This window comes from Pangasianodon hypophthalmus, chromosome 18 (assembly GCF_027358585.1).
Source record: "Pangasianodon hypophthalmus isolate fPanHyp1 chromosome 18, fPanHyp1.pri, whole genome shotgun sequence".
NCBI classification, from domain to species: Eukaryota; Metazoa; Chordata; class Actinopteri; order Siluriformes; family Pangasiidae; genus Pangasianodon; species Pangasianodon hypophthalmus.
In genome coordinates, this window is record NC_069727.1 from 19,474,235 (window position 1) to 19,495,572 (window position 21,338).

At 38.3% G+C, this 21,338-nt stretch overlaps 1 protein-coding gene across 1 annotated transcript in view; it reads left to right on the forward strand.

Moving 5' to 3' along the window:
* Positions 1-5,343: 5,343 nt before the first annotated feature.
* The window catches only part of tnpo3 (transportin 3), a 53,373-nt gene continuing 37,378 nt past the window's right edge, over positions 5,344-21,338 (forward strand). Inside the window, exons 1-3 of the mRNA XM_026943459.3 lie at positions 5,344-5,607; positions 15,377-15,577; positions 15,839-15,912. Of these exons, the coding sequence (XP_026799260.1) occupies positions 5,488-5,607; positions 15,377-15,577; positions 15,839-15,912 (395 nt within the window). The 5' untranslated portion in view covers positions 5,344-5,487. The remainder of the gene's footprint in view (positions 5,608-15,376; positions 15,578-15,838; positions 15,913-21,338) is intronic.

Here is a 21,338-nt window from a genome sequence, read left to right on the forward strand (position 1 = left end):
CCTGATCCATCCTGCCCTAATTCTGGTTGGAGTTCTCATCAATTGGAAATCACTCACTGCTGCTGAGGATGGCCCCCCATAGACAGCCATAGACAGATCATTGAGATTGCTGAAGATGGTACCACTTAAAAACCATGAAGATGGCTTTGGACCACAATTCATATGAACATTTATGCTATGCTATGGCTTATGACTACAATTCATATGATAGCTTTAGTGCCTTGTTGCCATGAACAGTTTTGCACTCAAGTCTCCATCAGTGAACAATGGAAAGATCAACAAAACAGACTTCATGTTAAAACTGTTACGAATTTCCTGTTTACACAGTTGCACTATTTGTCCATGTAATACACAGTTATAGAATTGAATTATTTATAATTGTACTATCGGGTGTCACCCAGATGAGGATGGATTCCCTTTTGAGTCTGGTTTCTCTCTAGGTTTCTGCCTCATATCGTCTCAGGGACTTTTTCCTTGCCACCGTCGCCTCTGGCTTGCTTATTAGGGATAAATTCATACATTTAAAATTTATATCCTGAATGTATTTATTTCTGTTTATTTCCTCATTTCCGTTTCTGTTGCTTTGTGACAATGTCCATTGTTAAAAGCGCTATACAAATAAAATTGAATCATATAATGAACTAAGCCGATCTGAATATGTTATCTCATAAATGATCTAAAAACTTGTTATACATATATTGGGTGAATTTCACACAAAATTAATTAGACAGGAAGGGAAACAAATTGTGTGACAAGGCCCAAACAGAACTCCAACTATACTTCAGTACTTCTCCATCTGAAGAACTTCCTGGAAATAAAATGCATCTGCTATGAAGATCCCGTCTCCAAATTTATCCTTCCACTCTTTGCATCTGACTGAAGCATTATTCCGGTATAAAAGATCGCACTATTCTAAGGATATCTGACATATGCCTGCTACTGCAGTACTAGGGGTGTAACGATGCATCACGAAAAATTTGATGATGTGCATCGTGGGAATCTATTAATTATGCATGTTATGCAGTTGCACTGTTTGAACACCAGGGGTCCCAATGTGCACAACCCATAGAGTTAAAATATATAGACAGCACACTGGGCCCGATAGCTTCAGATCACAATGACCAACACGCATTATAATTTATATGGTTACACAACCACATTATAATAGTTAAAATGAGCTCTTCAATAGCTTTCAAACGCCACAGTGCCCAAGAAGGAGGCAGTGGAAATCGATCATTTTAGTTGACCTTGGAGTTCTATTTCCTGTTAAAATGATGCCTCAAGCGCTGCTGTGGAGCTCATTATATTTTAATCGATCATTTTCCCTGGGTCAGAGACTATGTTTATTCAATCAAATTTTTTGGGACAATTTATAAATTTATTTATTACTTTTATGATATGGTGAACCTGCTGTATATTTTGTTTAAAATATGAAACCTCTGTTTGTAGAATCTGTTTGTTAATTTATTTATTTAGTTTTATACAGACAAAAATGCACATTGTTTTGCATAGTTTATGAACCAGTAATTTTAAAAAAGTAGTCTTTTCAGTCATAATTTTATTAATTAAAATTTTGTTCAAAATATTCTGAGAATTGAATCAAATCGAAATCATGAAGCCAGTATCCTGAACCAAATTGAATCATGACCCTTGTAGCCTATACTCGCAAGCTAAATATAGAACATATAGACCTCTAAATATAGAGGCCTCTGTCAATAGCATATCACCTGAGAATTCACTAGTTGACTGCAGTTCATCCATCCAGTAGTCAGAATCTTTATCACTTTGTTCCTTTAATGTCAGGGGTTTTTGAAATTTGACTAAACGAAAGACTTTAAGATTTTAAGATATTGAAGTTATTCTAGGTGGGGATTTTAATATTGTCCCAGACATTAAGATAGACAGAATTCCTGTTTCGATTAGACCATCTTCAACTGACTCAGAGCTTTTTAGATTTTATGAAAGTTTAGGAGTAATTGATATAGAGAGATATAAACATCCGGATTTAAAAGAGTACACATGGAGTAATAGTAATAAGTCTAAACAGTCAAGAATAGATTTTTGGTTAATTTCTAATACATTAGAACAAAAGACTAACAGAGTCCCCATTGAGCCATGAGTATTGACCAAACACAAAATCTTTTATCTTTTTATTAAATGGAATAATGAAAATGCTTGCAAGGCCTCTAAGACCTTTTGAAAACTAAATAACGGATTTCTGGAAATTGATAGCTTTAAACTTGAAATTAAGAAAATAATACAAACACACTGGAAACACGCTAAGCGAATAAATTCGAGCAATATATGTTCTGTAGACACAATAGATGATTTTTTTTGAGGCCTTTAAAACATAACATGGATAGCATTGGTGATGAGTTTAAAGCCAATTGTGATAAGGAACTATCCAGTTTGGAAATTAGAACAGCCATTGAAAAACTCAAAATTAAATAAATCCCCTGGTAATGATGGCTTAACTGCTGAATTTTTTAAAAAGTATTTCAAGAAGATCTGGCCGAATTTCTTTTAATGGTCTTTAAGGAATCTATTGATCAGGGTGTTTTGCCACCCTCCATTACACAAGGTCTAATAGCTGTAAACCCAAAGCATGATAAACCCTAAACCCTTTATCATTAGATAATTGACGACCTTTCACTTTAAGTTATAAATTCGGTAAGATTATTGCTTCCATTTTTGCAGAAGTTTAAAATCAGGATTAGAATCAGTTATTGATGAAATACAGTCAGGGTTTATAAAAGGAGACATATTTGCATTAGACAGTTTGTATTAGATTTTATAGATTGTAGTGAAGTTATAAATAAAGATAGATTAAAGATAATTAATATATCGATTTTTACAAGGCCTTTGATACCTTTGAACCTGATTTTGAACCTGATTTTAATTTTTAAAACCCTTGACTTTTTTGGTTTTGGGGACAATTTGCAAAAAGTAATCAGAACCCTATATAATAAAATTAGCAAAAAAAAAAAAAATTGGCTTATGGAACTTCTCATAGATTTGAAATCAAAAGGAGAATTTGACAGTGCTGCCCAGTTAGTCCAATACTTTTTTGTTGGTTACACAAGATATGGCCATTTGTATTAAAAAAGATGTGTTTCGGGGTATTCAGATACAAGATAGAGAAATTAAGTGCAAAACAATATTGCATTGTTGGCTGTTGAGAGACATCTCCTTAATTGGTCCTGTATCGTTAGTTAAAGCTGAGGGTTTATCTAGGTTGGTCTATACTGCTCAAGTGTTAGATATACCTCCTACACTCATTAAGACTCCAAACTTTTTAAATGTATCTGGAAGAACGAATCACATTATATCCATCCAGCCGTTCTCTGTACCGATTATCCTACACAGGGTGCCTATCCCAGGGGACTAAGGGCACAGGACACCCTGGATGGGGTACCAACCAATCGCAGGGCACAGTCGCACACACATTACAGACAATTTAGAGACACCAATCCGCCTACAGTATGCGTCTTTGGACTGGGGGAGGAAACCCCTGAAGCATAGGGAGAACATATGCCTCCCTGTGCCTGGGGGTTTCCTCCGGGTACTCCGGTTCCCTCCCCCAGTCCAAAGACGTGTTGTAGGCTGATTGCCATCTCTAAATTATCCGTAGTGCATGTGAGTGACTGTGTGCGTGTTTGTGCCCTGGGATGGATTGGCACTTTGCCCAGGGTGTCCCCTGTCTTGTGCTCCGAGTTCCCTGGCATAGGCTCCAGGCTCCCCTGCAACCTTGTATAGGATAAGCGGTACAGAAAATGGATGGATGAATGGACTTCTACTATGATATTTAAAGAAAAATTGCTGCAAAATTATTTTAAAAAATTAACAAAGTATATGGTATATAGTACTAAATGTTATGTTTCAGAAAGTAGGTGGTATAGAGTTGTTACAGAAATGTGATTCAGTAGTCACTGTACTGTCTTGTGCTGTCTGCACATGTTTGCACTTGTGCACTTTGTGTATAAATTTATGTAGTCCCTTGTAGTTCTGTGTTGTTCTGTGTTTATCTTATGTAGCACCTTGGTCCTGGAGAACTGTTGTTTCATTTCACTATGTACTAACTGGCTGTATATGGTTGAAATGACAATAAACTCCACTTGACTTGACTTGACTTGACTTGACTTGATTTTGATATTAATAAGATATCCATAAAACATAGATGTTTTCACAAACAAGTATTACTTGCATGGATGCTTATGTATAATCATAATTTCTCCCCAATAATTGTACCATTTGGAATAATAAATGTATAAAAGTTAGAAACAAAACACTTTTTTGAGAATTTGTTTAAAAAGGGAATTACATGGGTCAAGTAACTGATCAAAAAGGAGGGTGTTTTATGCAATTATACTGAATTCATCCATATTTATAATTTCTCGTTTGAACCTAATCAATATTTAATGGTATTACATGCAATTCCCAAGGAAATTTTGAATCTCTTAGAATGCAGTAATGATTTTTGTATTAGGTTGTTTAAGGGTTTTTTTTTTTTTTAGTTCTGGTTGCAATAAAATTTTTGTGTAAAAGATATGCTTGCTGTTACTGCTAAATGGAATTCTCTGTTTCAAAAAGTTACAGGGGTTCAGGCCCCAGCACTGCGAAGCTGCCACTGTTGGGCCCTTGAGCAAGGCCCTTAACCCTCTCTGCTCCGGACGTCTTCTTCATACAAGATTTTCCATCGAGTATACCCAGTTAAGTCACTTGTGGTACAGTGCTTTAAAGTTGATATGGAAGATTACTGTGTGTTTTGTAAAAATGCCCCTGAGACCATTAGTCTTTATTTTGGGATTGTCTTAAGATACAGATTTTTTTTTTTTGGAAAGAGTTAGAAAATTATTTACAAAAAAAAAAAAAAAAAAAAAAAAAGCTAGGATTTCTGTTAATTTTTATAGAAACTGATGTGATGTTAAAGTGTTTTTCAACTGATGGTGATAAAAATCTAGTATTTATATTTGATTTAGTTATTAGTATTATAGTAATTGCCCATTACTATATTCATAAAGTTAAATGGAATGAAAAATTGCTTGAAAACAATACGAACTATTCAACTGTTTAATATGTACAGCCTTTTTTTAGAATGTAATTTTCTTCTTTTTTTTCTATATACCCTTTCATGCTTGGTTATATGTTCTCTTGTTTGTACAATATACATGGTTCTCAATAAAAGAAAAAAACACACTTCACTTACTTTTTACTATATCCACAATATATTGAGAAAGAAGGACGTGCATATTACCAAAATAAGTATACCTAAACACATTTTGAACATACCCGGTATGAAGAAAGGGGGTAAAAGTGAAAAGCTTCAGGAACTATAGTTCTGAGGCGCTGGTTTCTACCCGGATGGGTTTGTGGAACACACGCGTTTTCTCTGCGTCTGTTTGAGATGGCGCTCAATCTGTAAGGAGAGCGAGGCCTGTATTGTCATTTGTATTGATAAAGATAGTTTAAGCAGACACAACGGAGATTATGGACGGTGGGAAACCCTCCTTGGCTCTTGTTTATCAGGCTGTACAGGCGCTTTATCACGACCCGAATCCTGCCGGGAAGGAGCGAGCCTCGGTGTGGCTCGGGGAGCTGCAGAGATCGGTAGGCTAAAAATGGAAAACTTGGGGGAATTCTGACACGGGCCTCTGCACCACTAGGATGAATTATAAATTAGTACTCCGAGTACTACCTTTCAGGATATGGGATAATTACTTCCACAGTATTTAGTACATTGTATGTTTAATTTGGGATTCTGTTTTTTCACAACATCCTCAACTGGTGTTGCGAAAACCAATGGCTCACCGTAGCTAAGCCCAACGCAGACCTGCTGTATTCAGAAACATTTAGAGTGTACTTTTCCTGTTTTTGAAATATTTTTGTCACACACGGCCTAGGTTCGGTCAGAAAAAAATCAAGTCTGAATCTGTGGGAATAAACAGTGAACGGCTAGGCTTATGCTAATGAGCACGCTAGCACTGACACATATTTACAGACTGAAGAGCTCGTTACAGCGGAAACAAACGCGTTTAGTTGTAGCGTATGAATTAATGGAAGAACACAGGAAACGAAATAATGTAGTGTTTAAGTCGGCTACTCGGTGACTAAAAAGTTGAACAGGTGTGTGTGTGTGTGTGTTAGGGGGCCGCTTTTCTCGCTGTCACCGCACTGGAGCTGTTTATACGGAAACGGTGTTTATGCCGCCTTTTCACGCACACCACCTCCGGATAGGACAGCCGAAATACGCCCCCTAGTGGCAGCCATATTGCACAAAGAGCACAGATTAATTAAAATCTGTAGAACATGGCATTTAAAATTGAAAAATTGTCATGTGACCTCTTGTATAGATTTCCTGACAAATATGATGTGAGGGTGTAACGCAGTGCGTGTATCTGTTTGGTGCCCAAAATATTCGTATCTGTTTTTGTGTTACTATTCAAACCAGAAGTGGGTGTGGTCTGTACAGGAAGTTGTTTATTTTTATGTGAACTCTACCATATAACCAGGAAACACGGGAAAAAAAGACTCCTAAAAGTAATTTTCATTCTCAATGAAATGACAGCCCATTGAGCTCTCTTCTGGATGGTTGGGACCATTTTTAGAACTGCCTCCTTTGTGCACATGTATAGCTGCAATAGTTGGTGCAGAGTGTTGTAAATAACTGACTAAACGGTCAAGTTTATGCTAAGGCTCTGAACATTAAATCTTTCTTCAGTTTTTCACTGCAGTCACTAATGCCTGATGGGCTGTAATGAATCAAAAGTCTGTGTGAGGTGAGGTGAGTCTGTGTGATTCTGCCTCAGAATCTTCAATTTAATGCAAAAGTGGCACAGAAAAGCACAAACTGCTCACAAAAGTCAGCTCACCCTACATTCGCTTAGTGATCTGCATGACGTTTTTGGCTAATTGATTTATTGAAAACTTTCCAACCTCTGTCAAAGCCATTACCATTGACACCCAAACTACTTTGTCAGCTGTCTGCCTGCTATGTGACATTAAGCACTGGGTTTGCTATTGCAATGGCGTCATTAGGGAGTAGAGAGTACACCTGTTTTTTTCTGTTGCATGAGATCTAAGAAATCACGAACTGTTTCTCCTGGGTGTTTAATAGTTTCTCAAAAATATGTGTCCAAGGGGTCATGTCTCATTTCCATCTTAGTGTCTTTGCCTTTACCTTGTTTACTGAGTACGTCAGTGGCCACTGGTGTTACTGGTCTCATCCAAGCCAGTGCAATTTATGTGATGATCGTGTGTCAGAACCATTATTATCTGATTCACTGTAGTATTCTTCTTCCTCAGAGGAAGTGCCATTATCAGACTCTGAGCTTATGCAAACAGCAGCCAAGTCTGGATAAAGCCTAATTTGGGCTGGTCCATAGCTTCCCTTTATAGTTGCTCTGATGGAGGTGCCCTTTGTCTGGCTAAAGTGTTCTTTGTGACCAGTAAAAATGTATAGAATATAGTCACCTTGCTTTGGTCTGGGTGTCTCTTTTCTTTGACATAAGTACTTAAAAATATTCTCGTGCTGTGAGTTGTTAGTGTTGTTAGAATTGTAGTTAGTGATCTGTTATTTAATCTGTTATTTAGTTAAAAGTTGTCTAGTAGCATTATCTGACTGAAATGCTGTAAAGAAACATTTTTAAATAAATATTTAGATGTAATATATTTGAAAAATAATCCAATTAATGAACAGTCGCTATATATATATATATATATATATATATATATATATATATATATATATATATATATATATATATATATATATATGCAGCCTAATAATCAGTTAAAAATCAGACTGATAGCGTTTAATTAGAAGAATAGCATCCATGTACATCTTTGTGTCTGATAATTGGATCACGATGGGCTCCTTGTACATAAAACTGACATGAAAGAAAACACAGTTCCTGTTACAGATTTGAATCTATTTTAAATAATTGTGATGTTCAGCAATTAGTATGTGCTAGATATTCACAGAGGCTGCAGGACATTCAGTGAAAAAGGGAAAAAACTTTGATAAAACTTTTATTTATGTACTTCTTTTGTGTTATTCACAAACTATTACCTTTAATGTTTAACAGATTGACTACATTGTTTCTTAAAGTTTGAATCATAAAAGGGGACAAGTTGGGGAAGCTCTGAGAGAAATTGAAAAGCACTGAATCATGATTTCAAATGAATGTTTTCTATTAGTTGATGCAATTCTGCATAATCTTTCTCAGCTGCAGCAGCACAGCAATTGTAGGTGGTCTATAGTTTTCAGTCAAAGAAGGGAGTGGGTCTTAAACAGTGTCGGGGGGCTGTGTTGGTAAGGTGTGACAGTGGGAAGGTGCACATTTTATTTTTGTTTGTTAAAATAAAATTTAATTGAAAAATGGCAGCACGCTTAGAGATGAGGAAGATGAGTACAGAAACACATTGCACTAAAACAAAAATGGAATGATGTAGAGTTACACAATGAGTAAAGTCAGTTACCAAAATGATTACTGCTTGGTTGCCCTGTCTTTGGTAATTGTGAAATCATTTAAGCATCTGGTGTTATCGTTTTTGAAAAGGAATACAAATCACCATCTGCATCCACTGCAGTTTGCCTATAGGGCTGCAGTCAGCATGGGCCTCCAGTACATCTTGGACCATCTGGACAATACTGGTATCTGGAGAAAAAAAAAGAAAAAAAAAAAAAAAGTACCTATTCTGTCAGAGCCACTGTCAATCAGCGCTGGTGCACAAAGCCACTGTTCTTTACAATGCACATCATACATAAATGACCAAGTCTGTCCACCCCTTGGTGAAACTCATATTTGCAGATGACACCACTATAGTGGGTCTCATAAACGGCAATGACAAGTCTGCCTACCGCAAGGATGTGGCATGACTTACAGCATGATGTGTGGTCAATAACCTGGAGAAGAACTGTTGAGATGTGCATCGTTTCTATAAAGGCCAGCCATCACAACCACCTCTGTTTATCAAAAGCACCACTCTAAGCACAAGATTTCTGGATTCCCCTAATATAATCCGACTTAGCATCACATTCCTAGTGAAGGAGGCACAACAGGATGTTCTTTCTGAGGCAGTTGATGAAACTCACTGTGATAATGGTTCTGATTTACAAAGCTATTATTGAATGTCCTCACATCCTCTATATGTTGCTGCAAGTCATGATTGAAAAAAATGCAGCTGATTGGCTCATTTGACATTTTTATAAGCCAATCAAGATATGAATCTGGAATGACCGATAGATGTGTAGGAAACCCTGCCATTTCCCGCCAATCTTACATTAGTAATCTCTGATCTCGATTTTCTCGCAGATGCTTTCTGTGAAAGTGCACTGTGTTTGCCTTACAAGTATGTAGTTAACATCATTTAACTATATTTATTAGGGATACCAACAAAAAATATAGTCCAAACATAGTCGAAAATGGCGACAACAAAATGTTGGATCTAACACTTTATAAATAATTTTAATGGTGAGGATTACAAATTGATTAAAAATGCTGTGTGCAAGCAAGACGGTCCAGTCCGTGGCCTGTGGGGACCTGGTGTAGAATAGGTCCCTAGCACCCCCTTGCTGTTCGTAAAAGGCAACCCATGTCTGTGGAGGTATATGTCCTGCAGGAGTTCCATGGCTCTGTGCAATAGAGTGCTTTGGTCCTAACTTCATATAGACAGGTGGTTAGAAGGGCCCGATCCAATGGTCTAAGATCAAGTGGCTAGTCATGACGTGCCCTGGGTGGATATTGGCAGTTATATCGGCCGTTTGTTTCTCTTTCCTGAAGGCGCTGACTTAGGGTCAGTTGAGCAATTTGAACACCCAGTTCTTCTTGCAAGAGTACATCCTTGTATCCCTGGTGCATATCTGCAGGAGTTTCTTGGCTCTGTGCATCCTCTGGTTGGGCTCTGAGGTGGGTGGGGTGCAAGGATGATGAAGCAAAGTTAAACAAATATAACGAATAAACAAATCTCCACAAGACGAATATTAGAACAGAATTCGGATGATTTATATGCTGGATGTGTACTTGGCAACAAAAAAAGAAAACTGGCAGAGATTTATCCTTTTAGAATCTCTGTCAACTGACATGGCACCTACAAAGTTATCCCCTTTCGCAATTCAAAAAGAAAGCAGGAATGGTCAAAGATGTGAAAAAGTTGAGGTCAGGTCAGATTTTGGTGGAACGCTCAAAGTCCATCCATGCTGACATCCATCTGATGTGTGCAAGTACATTGTCTGGTGTTCCCATGAAAACCACTTTCCACCCATACCTAAAAACAGTGAAGGAATAATCATACAGGATGAGGATGAGGCTGAAATAGCCTCAGAATTAACACAACAAGGTGTTGTAAGTGTGAAGAAGAATACGATCAAAAAAGGAGATCAAATAATAAAAACCGGCACATACAGTCATTTCCACATGTATTTGGACAGTGACACAATTTTCGTAATTTTGCCTCTGTACACTGCCACAGTGAATTTGAAATGAAGCGGTCAAGATATAATTAAAGTGTAGACTTTCAGCTTTAATTCAAGGTGTTTAAAAAAGTATTGCATTAACTGTTGAGGAATTACAGCTATTTTCAAAGTAATTGAACAAACTAACATAAACATAAATATTAGGATTATTTTAATACTTGGATGCAAATCCTTTGCAGTCAATGACTGCCTGAAGTCTGGAACCCATGGCCATCACCAAATGCTGAGTTTCCTCCCTTGAGATACTTTGCCAAACCTTTACTGCAGCTGCCTTCAGTTGCTGCTTGTTTGTGGGTCTTTCTGCCTTCAGTTTTGTCTTCAGTAAGTGAAAAGCAGTTGGCATGAAGTCAGGTGACTGACTCGGCCATTTAAGAACATTCCATTTCCAACCTCTTGGGTTGCTTTCATGGTACATTTTGTGTCATTACCCATCTTTACTGTGAAGCGCTGTCCGATAAGTTTTGCAGCATTTGACTGAATGTGAGCAGAAAGTAGCTCTATACACTTCAGAATTCATCCTGCTGCTTCTATCAGCAGTCACATTATCCATAAACACCAGTGACCCAGTTCCATTGGCAGCCATACATGCCCATGCCATAACACTGCCTCCACATGTTTGACAGATAGTAAGGCACGGTTTGGATCATGAGCTGTTCCTTTCCATTCTGGTACAAGTTATTCTTGCATCAGAACTGGTCAGGCTTTTTTTTTTCTTTTTCTCTATAAGAGCAAAGTGTAATCTGGCATTTCTGTTCTTGAGTGTTACCAGTGGTTTGCATCTTCAGGTAAACTGTCTGTATTTACATTCATGAAGGTGTCTCTTGATTGTAGACTTTGACAATGATACACTTCCCTCCTGCAGAGTGTTCTTGACTTGGCTGGATGTTGTGAGCGGTGTTTCTTCACCAAGGAAAGAATTCTGCAATCATTCACTTTAGTTGTCTTCTGTGGTCTTCCAGGCCATTTGGTGTAGCTGAGTTCACCAGTGCATTCCTTCTTTTTAAAAATGTACCAAATTATTGATTTGGCCACTCTTAATGTTTCTGTTATCTCTCTGATGGGTCTGTTTTGTTTTTTTCAGTCTAATGATGGCCTCTTTCGCTTGCATTGACGCCTCTTTGGACCCCATATTGAGAGTTCCCATAAACAGCTAACAAATCAAATTCAACACTTGGAATCAACTCCAGACCTTTTTTGTCCTTAATTTATCCTGAAATAAGGAGTAAACAGGTCACACCTGGCCCCAAACTGCTTATCAGTCAATTACCTTTGAGCGTTGGAGGGACTCTGTAAAAAAATGGCTTTATTTCCTAAACGATTAAAAATACTTTCTTAAACCCCTTGAATTAAAGCTGAAAGTCTACACTGATGTTGGGTGAGGAGGCCTGGGTTGCAGTCAGCTTTCATGTGCATCCCAAAGGTGTTCAGTGGGGTTGAGGTCAGGGCTCTGTGCAGGACACTCGAGTTCTTCCACTCCAACCTTCACACACCATGTCTTCCTGGAGTTCGCTTTGTGCACAGGGGCATTGTCATGCTGGAAAAGGTTTGAGTCTCTTAGTTCCAGTGAAGAGAAACTTATGCTCCAGTATAAAGACATTCTGTTCAGTTGCGTGCTTCCAACTTTGTAGCAACAGTTTGGGGAAGAACCACTTATGGGTGTGATGGTCAGGTGTCCTCATACTTTTGGTAGTAAAGTATACTTATGGGAGATTTCAGCAGTCATAGCCTATTATGGGGAGGAAAATGTACTAATTCGAAGGGTAAAAAAACTCTAATATTTAATTAATAACAACATTCTGTACCTCCTCAACGATGGCTCAATCACTTATTTGCACCCAGGACATGGAACATATTCCATGATCGACCAAATGATATGCGAACCCGAGCTTTTACTTGATTTCTCGCTACAGACTTGGGGTGACTTATGTGGTAGTGCCCACTTCCCTGTTATATTTACTTCTACACGACCAGCTATTCAACATAATGTCCTAAGTTGCCACAGGATGGCTACTTAAAAAAGCCTGTTCGTACCTTTTTCAGACTCAGTGTTATAACAAATTTAATATAGTGCATCAAGACTGCAAAGACCCAGTTAGAAGTTTCATTGACATAATTATTGAAATAGGGCTCAGAGGCAAACTACCCATCTTCCTGACTAAAAGCTGTTTCAGTGTCCTAATAGGAGCCACCCTATCAGACTTGCACATACAATAGTTAGGGGTCCCACAAGGAAGCATTCTCTCAGTCACCCTCTTCGGTATTAAAATCGACAGTATAATTAAGGTTGTAGGACCTCACATCTTCCGCAGTCTATATGTTGACAACTTGTGCATTGGTTACAGAGGGAAAATATGAATTTAACTGAGCGACAACTACAGCTGTGCATAAACAAGATAAATGACTGGTCAATCAAAAACGGATTTAGATTTTCCAAAACTAAGATTGTGTGTGTACATTTTTGCCTCTTCTGGTTGCTGTAGCCTGACCCAGAGCTGCATATGGAGGGTGAACCCATCAGGATCATTAAGTAATTTAAATTCCTAGGACTGGTGTGTGACAACAAACTCACTTTTATCCCACACATGAAAACCTTGAGGAGAAGATGTTTTAAAACAATGGGTATTCTAAAAGTACTGGTTAAAACAAAACGGGGTGCAGATTCCATTGTTCTTTTACACCTCTACAGAGTACTAGTCAGATCCCAACTGGATTGCAGGAGCATTGTGTATGAACTGGCAAGATCTTATACATGCATGCTAGATACAATACATCATCATGGAATATGTCTGGCCTTATGAGCGTTCAGGACCACTCCTATACAAAATCTCTATACAGAAGCCATCTTTCCAGAACAGGTGTCTGAAACTGGCCTTACAGTATTGCGATTAAATTCAAGGCAAACCAAAATAACCCAGCTTACCTACCAGTATTTCAACTGGATTGCCCTGCTCCTCCCTGAGCTCTGAAAAAACCACCCATTATCTTGACATTGACTCAGCATAAAGAGACAGAAACACACCCAAATGAATACCAGCAGCAATTCTTCGAGCTAAGTTTTGGACTCCCACTTCACAGAACTGCATTCACGGAAGGATCAAAAACAGATTAAAAGCATATTGATGGGAGCAGAAATTGGGGATCAACATTATGGCATTTGAAATCTGGGACAAAGCTCCATCTTTACAGCTGAGGCTCGGGCACTGCTCCTAGTCCTGGAAAATATAGAGATGGGTCACAAATGGGTACATATTACACCTATCTTACGCTCGCTGTACTGGTTGCAGTACCATATTGAGTTTAAAATTTAGCTTTTTGTATACAAGGCTGTTAATTGTCTTGGATGAGATGTTGTGGATTCCCAGAACAAGACTGAAATGCAGGGGAGATAGAGCTTTCTCTGTTGCTGGTCCCAAATTATGGAACACTTTGCCTCTATCTATCAGAACTGCTTCTACAGTGTCTGAATTTAAATGTCTGTTAAAAACTCATCTTTTCTCCCATGCTTTTAATGATAGGTGATTGGGTCATTTTAAGGTTATATGGACTTTACTGTCATATATAAGCCTATGCAATACTAATGCAGCGATTAGGTCTGTGCATTTTTTAAATGCTGTAATTAGGTTTATGCTTTATGTTCAGCACTTTGGTCAATTAAAGTTGTTTTAAATGTGCTTTATAAATAAATTGAAATAGATGGGCCAAAAGTGGAACTTCCTAATCGCCACAGACTCAAAGTCTTGCCTCTAAGCACTCAAGTCTGTAAAGACTGACCACTCCATAATTGTCAACAATTTATCTAAAGTAGATCTATTACAGAACTTCAACGTCCTCTTGGTCTGGCTGGTAATGAGAGAGCGGACACGGAGGCCCTCAACCTGGAAATCTCTGACTGTCCAATGCCCCCCTCTGATTTTAGACCATTAATAAGTTCATACATCTCTAACTAGTGGCAGGTAGAATGGGACAAATGCAACAATAATAATAACTCTATGAAATAAACCCCAGTATAAAATGAAGGTCCTCTTCTAACTTAAAGTCTAGGCACAACAAAGTTATGTTCACTATGTCCTGAGTGGGTTATTCAAGACTCACACACAGGTTTCTACTGATAGGTAACCATTATGTCTTCTCTGTCAAATCCCTTTGACTATCAAACATATCTTACTGGAATGCAGTGCCTTTGATAGTATCTGACAACGGTTTTATTCAGAGACCTGTTTAATGGAAATATTCAGGAAGGTATCACCTGAATGGATTTTAGAATTTTTGTCTTGTACTAAGCTTTAATTGTTTTATGTAGTTTTGTAAACTGTATAACTTGTATTGTTAACCCTGTGCTCGCCATGAAATAGTCCTGTTGCTGACATGGCTTTAAAAATCAATAAACATACAAACAGTCCAGTCCATTGTGGTAGAACCTGGAGTGCTGTATGGGGTTGTACAGTAAACAACAAGTGCTTTAGGGAAAAAAAAAAAGCTGCCGTGTTTTTTTTTTGTTTTTTTTTTAAAGTCTGGTTTTAGTTCTAGTTTCCTACATTTCCTAGTGTCTCGTGTCTTTACTAAAGGTGATGTGCTTCTATCCTGCCCACCCCACTTGGGATTATTCTTGTTTGGGTTGGCAGGTCTGGATTGAATAATCTGTACTGCTGAGAGGATTCTTGGATGCCTGCTCACTCCCTTCAATGAACTGTTTACTGTTCCCATGGCCACACCCATCCGGGCTACCACATGGTTTAAAAGCTTCCATCAGGCAGGGGCATCTGAACCATATGCACCAAGAGAGCTCATCACATCATCATCTATCTGCGTCGAAAGATAGAATGAAACTGAATATGGATTAAACTAGAGGGACTAGGTATAATTTCGTAATTTTAAATGATATGCTTTCTTTCTCTTGTACAGATGTATGCGTGGGAGATCTCAGACCAGCTCTTACAGATGAAGCAGGATGTTGAGTCGTGTTACTTTGCTGCGCAAACCATGAAAATGAAAATTCAGACATCATTCTATGAGCTTCCCCAGGAGACACATCTTGCCCTGCGTGACTCTCTCCTCTCCCACATTCAAAACCTCAAAGACCTCTCGCCCATCATCATCACACAGGTAACAGCCTTAGGGACTGTTTTTTTTTTCAAGACATTAATCTTAATGACGGGACTCCATACCAATCAATTGAAATGAATAAAGTTGTTCGTGGAATTCTGTATTGACAGTTTAGGCAAAAGAATGATGGTCCTGAATCAACTGACAGCATCACTCTTTTAGCAATGGTGAAATATCCAATATGTTTTTAAGAGACATATTGGAAGCTACATTTCTTTTAAATGTACTGAGATATTTTTGTGTAATTTGTCCCCCCAACAGCTCGCCCTGGCAATTGCTGATCTTGCACTGCAGATGGCATCATGGAAAGGCTGTGTTCACACCCTCATAGAAAAGTAAGAATTCTCTGTTAATAAAAATTTGTTCAGGCAGTTGAACACTGACTAAGGCTGAAGAAGTTCCTAAAATGCCGGTGTTCTACTGTGACAGTTCAACTGCATACAAGGAAAAAACCTCATACTTTTCTGTGGAATCTCTAATATACTGTGTGTGTATATGTGTTATTTATAGTTATTTACACTATAGTTATAGTGTATATATATATAATTAGGTCCGGAAGTATTTGGACAATGATGGAGGTTTTGTGATTTTGCCTTTATACGCCACCACAGTGGATTTGAAATAAAACAATCAAGATGTGATCAAAGTGTAGACTTTTAGCTTTATTTTAAGAGGTTCCACAAAAATATGTCATTTCCCATTTAGGAATTACAGCCATTTTAAGCAAAGTACTTCCATTTTCAGGAGCTCAAAGGTATTTGGACAAAGTGACATAATTGTAAATATAACCATATTTTTAATACTTGGATGAAAGTCCTTTGCAGTCAATGACTGCCTGAAGTTTCCTCCCTGAGATACTTTGGGTTGAGATCACGCGACTTGGCCATTGAAGAATATTCTATTTCTTTGCCTTCAAAAAGTCTTGAGTTGCTTTCGCAGTATGTTTAGGGTCATTATCCACCTGCACTGTAAAGCGGCGTCCTGTCAGTTTTGTAGCATTGGGCTGAATGTGAGCAGAGAGTATAGCCCTACACATCTCAGAATTCATCTTGCTACTTCTGTCAGCAGTCACATCATCAATAAACACCAGTGAACCTGTTCCATTGGCAGCCATACATGCCCATCCCATAACACTGCCTCCACCATGTTTGACACATGATGTGGTATACTTTGGATCATGAGCTGTTCCTTTCTTTCTCCATACTTTTCTCTTCCCATCACTCTGGTACAAGTTAATCTTGGTTTCTTCAGTCCAAAGAATCTTATTCCAGAACATGGGAGGCTTTTTTAGATGTTTTCTGGCAAAGTCTAATCTGGCTTTCCTGTTCTTGAATGTTACCAGTGGTTTGCACCTTGTTGTAAACCCTCTGTATTTACATTCATGAAGGCGTCTCTCGATTGTAGATTTTGACAATGATACGCCAACCTTCTCCAGAGTATTCTTGACTTCTGTTGATGCTGTGAAGGGGTTTTTCTTCACCAAGGAAAGGATTCTGTGATCATCCACTTTACTTGTCTTCCGTAGTCTTCCAGACCTTTTGGTGTAGCTGAGCTCACCAGTGCATTCCTTCTTTTTAAGAATGTACCAAATTGTTGATTTGGCCACTCTTAAAGTTTTTTCTATCTCTCTGATAGGTCTCTTTTTTGTTTTTTCATCCTAATGATGGCCTCCTTCACTTGCATTGAGATCTCCTTGTACTTCATATTGGTAGCTCCAGTCGAACAGCTGCCAAATGCCAACTCCAGACCTTTTATCTGCTTCATTTGTCTTGAAATAACAAGGGAATGGACCGCACAAGAGTCTACACTTCGATCACATCTTGATTGTTTTATTTCAAATCCATTGTGGTGGTGTAAAAAGGCAAAATCACAAAAACACTGTCATTGTCCAAATACTTCTGGACCTAACTGTGTGGCCTTTGTCTATGTGTTCTTTGGAAAACTTGCCCTCATGTTTTTCTTAGACAGCAAAGGTTTCCTGCTTGCACACCTCCCATGATAACTAAAGTTGTGCAGTCTCTTTCTGACTGTAGATTTATGCACTTTGACATCAGCTGTAGCAAGAGCTTGCTGTAGGTCCTGTGATGGTATTTTAGGGTTTTTGGAGACTTCTTTAAGCATCTTGCGGTCTGCTCTTGGGGTGAATTTGCTTGGACGGCTGACCTGGCCATGTTGGTAGTTGTTTTAAATGTTGTCCACTTGTAAATGTTTGATGACAAACATAATGTTTCCCATCGGACCCAAATAAATTAAACTTGCTTTCATCACTAAAGTGAACTTTGGACCAGTTCTCCTCTGTCCACACAACATGCTCCTCAGCAAAGGTTAGTCTAGCCTTTTGATTCTTTCTGCTAATGAGAGGTTTGGTCACTGCAGAGTGGGCTTTCAGTCCAAATTCTCTTAAACGTCGAGACACTGTATGACGAGACAGATCCTTACTCTGTTCAGCGCTGAACTGCCGAGCAATCCCAGCTGCAGCGTTGAACCGATTGCCCATTGAGATTCTCCGTATTATCCTGTCCTCTCTTGCATTTGTCTTTCGTGGACGACCAGGCCTCTTGGGGGACTTGAATGAGTTTGCAACGTCGTAAAGATGCAATATTCTAGAAATCACAGATTTGGAATGACCAACTTCTCTTGCTATGGCTGAAAGGGTCATCCCTTTGGCCTTCATCTGCTGCCGGAGGGTTTCAATCACTATAGAACGGCTCACCATCTTGCAAAGTCAGTGAAAACTGGAAAGTTAGGCTGCTAGTTAAATAGGGTTTGTCAGATAATTAAAGAAATTAGCACCAGGTGCCAGATTAACACCAATAACTGGGAGATATCTGAAAGCGTTCTGTAATTTTGATCAATGTTCTTTTTTAAATCTCATTGAAGTTTTTTATTCTGTGCTTCAAAATATATGTAACTGATGAAATATGCTTAAAAAACTGCTCTTTTACTCCTATTTAGATACTTTCCAATAGGACTAAGCAGTGACCTTGAAGTTTAGGAAATTGTAGGTTGTTCTCTAATTTTGATCTCCAGTGTGTGTGTGTGTGCATAAATATGTGTGTGTATGTATGTGTGTGTGTGTGTGTGTGTGTAATATATATATATATATATATATATATATATATATATATATATATGTATGTATGTACATATATATGTACACATACATACACGCAGTCAGTTCTGTAAGTATTTGGATGGTGACAAAATTTTTGTAATTTTGCCTCGTGTAGACTTTGAGCTTTCATTCAAGGGGTTTAACAAAAATATTGCATTTACTGTGTAAGAATTACAGGCATTTTTTTTACAGAGTCCCTCCATTTTCACAGGCTCAAAAGTAATTGGACAATTGACTGATAAGCAGTGTCATGGCCAGTTGTGGCCTGTTTCCTTGTTATTTCATGATAAATTAAGGCGATAAAAGATCTGGAGTTGATTGAGTGTTGAATTTGCATTTGGTAACTGTTCATGGGAACTCTCAATATGGGGTCCAAAGACGTGTCTATGCAAGTGAAGGAGGCCATCATCAGACCTATAAGAGAGATAGCAGAAACTTTAGGAGTGGCCAAATCAACAATTTGGTACATTTTTAAAAAGAAGGAAAGCACTGGCAAGCTCAGCAACACCGAAAGGCCTGGAAGACGTGGAATGGCTGAGTCTGTCATCTGACCTCAACCCAACTGAGCTGCTTTTCATTTACTGAAGACAAAACTGAAGGCAGAAAGACCCACAAACAAGCAGCAACTGAAGGGAGCTGCAGTAAAGACCTGGCAAAGCAGCTCAAGGGAGGAAACTCAGCATTTGATGTCCATGGGTTCCAGACTTCAGGCAGTCATTGACTGCAAAGATTTGCATCCAAGTATTAAAAATAATTTTTATAATTGTTAGTTTGTTCAATTACTTTTGAGCCAGTGAAAACGGAGGGACTACGTTTAAAAAAAAAAAAAAAAAAAAAACCTGTAATTCCTAAAAGGTCAATGCAAAATTTTTGTTAAATAGTATACAGTAACAATATTTTTGTTCAAAACACCTGTGCGCAAATCATTTCAGATTAATATGTGGCTCAGCTCTTGTTGTATTGGGAATAAAAAGACTAGTTTAGCATATTTTTGAGTGATAACGCATACTAGTGTACTTGGATATTAAGTTGCGGTGCTCCTATGCGAAATGTGTGAAGGTTGGCGGATCTGGTAAAATATATAATTAGAATAAATGTCACTGGATTTTGTGGCAGTGTAATGTCATGTAGGGACGATAGTGTAGTTATATCGCACAAGCCTAGCTGGCATTTTTGCAATGAATGTTTATAGATGCTTCAGATTAAGTTCAACTTATTGGGGACAACTGGAAACTTCTGGGGGTTTTAGGCAAGTTATTGAGTTCCTAGCAAAGGCGAAGTCTATATACAAAAACAAAAAAAAACAATTCAGGTTTAAGTGCCAAAATATACCATGCAAACTTGGCCATTGAGTGTAGTTTGGTCTCCTTTTCCTTTTTTTTGTGTTAAGCCAGTATTTAACACAATGCTCAGGATAAAACTGTTCAAGTGACAGATCCTTACTAAATCCTAGAAGGTCGAGACATTAAGTGAATTGCACACTTTTTGTTTTGTTTTGTGATGAAAAGCCACATTCACAATGAACTGCTAAAATTGTCAGAACAAACATTATCTTAACCAGATGTAAAATATTCTGAAATCTGAGCATTAAGGCTCTTTTGACAGTAAGACTTCCCCCAACCTAACCTCTAATGAGAAATATGAGCAATCTCTACTTTGTTCATCACATTCTTCAGCAAAATATTTTGATACTATCGTTGTAGGGTGTCAATCTCACATTTATCACAATACAGATCAGATTTTTTTTCTGACGGGTAACATTTAAGCTTGTGATTGCACCAATCATGGAGAAAGTGACAATCCATATGCTGTGCAATATGCTGTGCTTTTCCTCTAATTTCGTTATTTTTGGAAATTGTTGCAAAGTGCTTCGTATGATGGTGCATGACCGCATACTGTCCTTCAATTCAATTTTGTTATATAGAGCTTTTAACGATGGATATTGTCCCAAACAGCTACAAATCAGATATAGATTTAAATTTATCCCTAATGAGCAGCCAGCGGTAACAGTGGCAAGGAAAAAAATCCCTGAGACAAAATGAGGAAGAAACCTTGAGAGAAACCAGACTCAAAAGGGAACCCATCCTCATCTGGGTGACACGTGATAGTGAGATTATAAACCATTTCTCTTCTATAACTATATACTATAGAGTCAAACAGTACTGTCTGTTAAAAGAAACTTGAATATGAGCATCGGAGTCATTTCTGATTTCATTGGAATTTTAACTTTAAGTCTACAGTATCAGAGTAAATTTATTGACTGTTCAATGTTTGAGGGTAAAATGTTTTTAGCAAGTGCAGTCTTTCGGCTATCCAAGTAAGATCATCCACAGCCGTCTTTAGGGTGTCTGTGTAGTACCAAACACAGCAGTCTCATGGTGATCTTTAGGCTATCCATGTGGACTGCCATCAGCAGCATCGCATTCTCAGGTCAGAGAGGCTCCAAGCAGAAGTTAAGAATCAGGATGGATCAGGCAGAGGGCAGAAGAAGTCGGGATCACTGGTATCTCATCAGGCAGCAGGAGTAACGTGTAGCGAGAGAGAGGGAAGGGGAGTGGGGGGCAACACAGTATTAGGTATGCCCTTGTCCTATAATGGTTTAAGATAATGTATATTGTGCGCAGAGTGGAAGCTGGGACTCCGGCA